This window comes from Saimiri boliviensis, chromosome 12 (assembly GCF_048565385.1).
Source record: "Saimiri boliviensis isolate mSaiBol1 chromosome 12, mSaiBol1.pri, whole genome shotgun sequence".
NCBI lineage: Eukaryota > Metazoa > Chordata > Mammalia > Primates > Cebidae > Saimiri > Saimiri boliviensis.
This window is the reverse complement of record NC_133460.1, coordinates 74,097,608-74,103,607: the sequence shown is the minus strand read 5'-3', so window position 1 is coordinate 74,103,607 and position 6,000 is coordinate 74,097,608. Positions and strand designations below refer to the sequence as shown.

The following is a 6,000-nucleotide window of genomic DNA, read 5'->3' as shown; positions in this document are numbered from 1 at the left end:
GAGGGTGCCAGCCCTGCAGGAGCCGCGCGGGCGGAGCAGAAGGCCGCCTGAAAGAGCCTCTGCTAAGAGAGCAGGCGTGGGCGGAGAGCTGGTAGAGCTGGGGACCTGCCAGCCGGGGAGGTGGAGGACCGGCCCCGTCTCTTAGGACCGCCTACGGCGCATGCTCTGCAGGGTTAACGGGCTGGCTGGCAGGCGGCGGCTCTGGGCCGGGGCGGAGTCTCCGGGGCACTTCCCGGCGGCTGACTGCTCTGATTGGCTGAACAAATAGCCTGAGGGTGGTGGGCACCCGCCCTCCCGCCAAGGCCGACCGGGCCATCTGCAGGTGCCCTATCCGCACCCTCACCCCTGCCCCTGCGACCTGGCACTGCGACTCGAGACAGCGGCCCGGGACGACGGCTCCAGGTGAGTGCCGGCTCCGCGGCGCTGCCAGATGCCGGTGCGGCGTGGAAGCTGGTGCCTCCACGAAGGGGAGGGCCGCGCCCCTCTCTCGGGTGCTCGGTCCCCGCGCCCCGCGGCGTTGCAGGCCAGCAGGACTCTCTGCGTTTGGACCTGGCGAGTCTTGCCTGGGGGGGGGCCTGAGGGTGGCTTTTCTGCAGGCATTGGCTCAAGGCATCTGCCAGTCAACCGGGAGTCGGGGGCTCTCCAAAGTTGCCCACTTTTCCCTGGGCGCTCTCCGCTTTCCTGGACAGGCGCAGGCGTTGTGTCCTGCCTCTCTTGTTAGCCAACGGCGTGGTCGAGAGCAGACTTGGACTTCAGTCATGGTTAAAATCCCAGCGATACTGCCTTTTAAGCAGCTGACAGTTTCCTGAAAAATGGAATTAATGGCACTGCCATAGGGTCGGTGGAGGAGTTTGACATAGTAGATCAAAAGTGCTGCTGCGAGGCTGGCGCCTCACAAGAGCTTAAATGAGAGTCTTAATAATTGTTATTAGAAAGCTAAATGGCATGCTGCTTTGGGGCCTTTTCTTCTGCCACGGAACTGTTGGACCTGCTCCTATCTTTTCAGAATCTGTACTGTGCATCTAATATGTACGTGGCATTTCGCTGGGTCATGGGGGTACAAAGTTGAATCAGACTCAGGCTGCCCTGTGGACTGGGTGAAATGAGGGGAGACAAGTATTTAATTGGGTTGTTACAAAATCTAAAGAACTGAGATAAAGGTGTTGATGCAGCCCAGAAAAGCACACTGAATTCAGCCTGGAGGGTCTCCCCACCACCACTTCAAGATTTTCACAGTATCTCCTTTTTTGTCAGAATTGCTTGGCTTAGTATGTTGAGAAAAACATACTAAGTATGCAGCGTTGTGTTGGAAGGGAAACTTAAGTGGGTGAGATTTTCAGTTAAGTAGCTTTAGCTGTTACTCCCATGGAGCTTCCTCTGGGCAGTTGGTACAGGTTCTGTAGGAAAAACACTGAATGAATGCAGCTACTGCAGATGCTACTCTATTTTCAATTGTGGTAAGTCCTTTAATTTTTTCCCTTTTGGTTTACTCCTTATTCTCTAGTAATAATAGACTTTTGGGAGGTTGCATTTATGATAAAAAGAACCCTGGGGCTGTACAATCCTTCCTAGCTATCATAAAGAAGTGCAAGGTTGTAAGTGGATGTGGCGGCCTTGCTTTGCCAGTGTACACTGAAGATAATGTTTGCTACTGTTTAGAATTTCAGGGTTAACTACTTCTTGGAAAAATAATCCCAGGAGGAATTGCATCAACAGAAGGGATTCAGTTCACTTTTGCAATCTCCTGAGAACCAATTTCTTAAGACTCGTGGAATACTCAGTTTAAACACAAGACTGTTTAAAAACAAACAGCTGTATTGGAGTATTATTGACATACAATAGCATGGCATATTTCAATTGTACAACTGTGTAAGTTTTCACATGTATACGCCTATGAAACCATCAGTACATTCAATATTATGAACCTGTACATCACCCCCAAAAGATTCTTTGTGCATATCCCTTTGTAATCCTTTCTTATTGCTTCTCTCCCCAGGAAACCATCAATCTGCTTTCTGTCCATATAAATTAGATTGCATTTTATGGAGTTTTACATGAAAGGGGTCAGACAGTACTTATTTCTTTATTTTGATCTGGCTTCTTTTACAATAATTATTTTGAGATTAATCTATCTGTTTTGTGTTCATTCCCTTTTATAGCTGAATAGTAGGTATATACCACAATTTATCCAGTCACTCATTTAAAGCATTTGGATTTTTCCAGTTTTTGGCTATTACATCGAAAGCTGCTATAAACATTTATGTACAAGCCTTTGTATGGGCATACATGCCTGCATCTTTTTAAGTCATTCTACTTACTTTTTAAAAATGTAGAAGTTCTGGGCTCTAGTCCTAGGTTTTTCTCTAACCATTTGTGTGTTCTTAGGAGAGGCATTTAACTTTGCCTTCAGCAACCTCAAGGTCTTTGCTGTGATTTTGAGTCATCACGGCCAGAAGCCAAGATGGTCTTTGTTGATTTGATGGTTAGAGAGTTTCAGAAGGAGATAGATGGGTCAAATTCTTCCTCTCTTTCTTTTGAAGGTTCTATTTTCTTTCATTTCACTTTTTTCCCCATGATGACAAATTTAAATGCTGGCATATAATTTGGGGCAAGAACAGAAGTGGTTAAATAAGTAGGAGGAAGAGCTAATAGTGGTTGAACTTAAACATGTCAAAATCACAGGTGGAGGGCAAGAGGTGGGAAATAAGCAAGCTCAGAAATTTTGTGGCTCTTCCTTTTTCTCAAACTATCCTCTTCTAAGGATAGTTTGAGAAATATCAAAACTATCCTTTTGTTATTTCTCCAGGAACAATTTGTTTTTTAACTTTGGGGTTAGGAGGTGAGTAGGTATGCTGGACTCCAAAGGTCACATATTAGCAGGAGATGGTGGATGGGAGGTTTCTTAGTTAAAAATAATTCTTTTGGGAGGCCAAGGTGGGCAGATCACAATTTTGGGAGGTCGAAACCAGCCTGGCCAATATGGTGAAACCTTATCTCTACTAAAATACAAAAATTAGCTGGGCACGGTGGTGCACACCTGTAGTCCCAGTCACTCGGGAGGCTGAGGCAGAATAAGCGCTTGAACCCAGGAGGTGGCAGTGAGCCAAGATCGTGCCACTGCACTCAAGCCTGGGCGACAAAGTGAGACTCCATCTCAAAAAAAAAAAAATCTTTATTTTCTTCCTTCACATATGGCTGGAGTCATTTGTTTCATATTTTCCCTTCACCTTTTACTTGCCCTAAATCTGGTTCAGAACTTTTTATTGGAGCGTTAATCTACCAGAATATTTTTGTGTACTAAAATTCAAGCAAATAATAATAGACTATTTTATTATACAGAATGAAAATGTGGCTCTTGGGGTTGGTGGTCTATTTGGTTCTCTGGACCCCTCATTCTGAGGGGTCTGGAAGGAAACCAACAGCTGTGGATCCTGAAACAAAGATGAATGTGGTAAGTTTCTCAAAGTTTTGTACTTTTAAAATGCATCTGTGACAAATGTTATTTTCCCAGATCCAGTTATGTAGGCTACATGAAGCCATACATTCATCTCTTTATAGCTCCTTTGCTTTTCAATTTCTCTGAATTTTTTTTTTTTTTTTTGAGATGGAGTCTCACTCTGTCACCCACCCAGGCTGGAGTGCAGTGGCGTGATCTTGGCTCACTGCAACCTCCGCCTCTGGGGCTCAAGCAATTCTCGTGCCTCAGCCTCCTGAGTAGCTGTGACTACAGGCATGAGCCACCATGCCTAGCTAATTCTTGTGCGTGTGTGTGTGTGTGTGTGTGTGTGTGTGTGTGTGTGTGTTTTAGTAGAGATGGGATTTCACCATGTTGCCCAGAGTGGTCTCGAACTCCTGAGCTCAGGTGATCTGTCTGCCTTGGCCTTGCAAAGTGCTGGGATTACAAGTGTGAGTCACCATACCCTGCCCAATTTCTCCGAATCTTAGATTCAGTTTGCTAGACTTTTCTCACCAGGTAATATGTAGTTAACAAACCTCAGTTTACTGTTATATAGACTTCTTAATAAGATAAATTATGATTTTTATTAATTTCATTTTTAAGTCTTACTAAATTTGTTTAAAAAATAAGAATGTATTGAAACTGTGCAAGAACATTACTGCTACTGAGTGCTTGTTTTAGACTACATTGAACAAAGATTGTGATTAAGAATATCCAGGGAACATATTTATATAGAGAAGTCAAAGTATCTGAACAAAATTTTGTTAGAATATGCAGAAATAACCACTTGACCAATTAAAACACCTGCAGGTTATTAATCATAAGTAAACAACAAAATCTGGAAGTATGTCATTTAGGCACAAAATATCAGAAAAGTACAAATTATTAAAGAAAATAGCAGCTTTAAAATAGATGTTGCAGTGACCCAGCTGAAGAATCAGGTAAGCTTAGAGACTTGGAGAGCAATTCAGAGTGAGCCAGGAGAGCATGACCTGATAACAGGGTCTTAAAGTTAAGTTTTACTTCTTAGCCCCAAGGTTTTCTTTTACCTCCTAACTTTTCCAACGTTTAAAATAATTTTTTTATAAGAATGATAAATTTAAATTATTTCAAGTATTTATCTTAGAGCAGGTATGTGCACTTATCTACATTAAATCCTCTGGATAATCGAATTATTGATATCCCACTGAGCTCTTGATTAACGATTGTTCCATGAATCATTCCTTATAGAGAAGTGAAGGTGACCATAATTCTCTGTTTTGTTCAGGTTTTCTTCCATCCCACCTTGACATTCTAGTATAATTTTTTTAGTCCATTGATAAAAACAATTTAATATTTTTTATGCTTTATTGGCCAGCAGCGGATCTCTCAAAACAAAGAAAGGGTTTTATACTTTCCCAGTTCTAGCTGGCATATTTAGAAAAGAAAGAAATGAGTGTTTATTTGTGCCTGGTAGGCAGGATGGAAGCAAAGAGGCCCAAGCTGTGGTAAAGTTAGGTACATCTGGTATAAAACATGCTAGAATGATGAAACTGAAGTGTGACCAAACACCTGTAGGTAGAACACAAGCATGAAACAAGGGAGGATTTATACTTCTGATGGGAGGTTGGCTACTAGATTTAGCTGACTAAACTTTCAATGACAAATGCTTTCTTAAAGCCTGGAAAACAGTTTGTCTGCTCCTTTGCTTGTTAATGTGGGGCACTGTTTCAGATTCTGTTCACCCAATTTCCATTGTCCTTTTTCTCTACAGAGTGAAATTATCTCTTACTGGGGATTCCCTAGTGAGGAATACCTAGTTGAGACAGAAGATGGATATATTCTGTGCCTTAACCGAATTCCTCATGGGAGGAAGAACCATTCTGACAAAGGTATGGGAAAGCTCTTAAAAGTAAAAACCAGAATTTGGCCAGTTTTTGTGTTAGTAACCAAGTTCAGATTTAACTTGAAAACATTGAAATGGGATTATTTTTAGACCAAAGCACTAAATGTGTTATTGTTTTGCAAGGCATAGAAAAATACATTTTCTTTTAAAGAAGTAAGGGCAAGAGTCGTCTAATTTCAAGTTTTGTTCAAAGGTCAAATCATTTGAGGATGTGATAAAAATCTCTGCAGCTTTTTTTAAGGAAGCATCTTTATTTAATGAAATGTTTTGAGCATTAAATAGATGGCTTTCACTATTTGAAAATTGTTTTTTTTTTAAATTTTACATAATCTAAAAATCAGAGAATTAGAAGACATACAGTGAAATGCCTCTCTTCTGACTCCCTACTTCCTACTTTTTTGTATATCTTTCTAAAATAACTTCATTTTAAAATCTTTTTATTTCCAAAAATCTCCTTAGAAACAAATACAAATACAGATTCTTATTTTCCCCTTGCTTCCATTTTAATGCAAAATATGGCAGCATTTTGGTCTTTGAATTTTTTACTTAATATCTTAGAGATCTTTCCATACAATACATAAAGCACATCTTCTGTAGGCGATGGTATTTCACTATACAGCTGTATCATGATTTATTTACCAAGTCTCCTATTATTTAT

At 41.3% G+C, this 6,000-nt stretch overlaps 1 protein-coding gene across 2 annotated transcripts in view; it reads left to right on the top strand.

Moving 5' to 3' along the window:
* Nucleotides 1-261: 261 nt before the first annotated feature.
* LIPA (lipase A, lysosomal acid type) overlaps nucleotides 262-6,000 on the top strand; it is a 45,771-nt gene continuing 40,032 nt past the window's right edge. The window contains exons 1-3 of one of the 2 annotated variants that reach the window (XM_003922414.2): nucleotides 262-402; nucleotides 3,340-3,451; nucleotides 5,211-5,328. In XM_003922414.2, the coding sequence (XP_003922463.1) occupies nucleotides 3,341-3,451; nucleotides 5,211-5,328 (229 nt within the window). In that variant the 5' untranslated portion in view covers nucleotides 262-402; nucleotide 3,340. Of the gene's footprint in view, nucleotides 403-1,256; nucleotides 1,458-3,339; nucleotides 3,452-5,210; nucleotides 5,329-6,000 lie in introns of those variants that run through there. The other variant, XM_074382542.1, reaches the window with a different exon arrangement.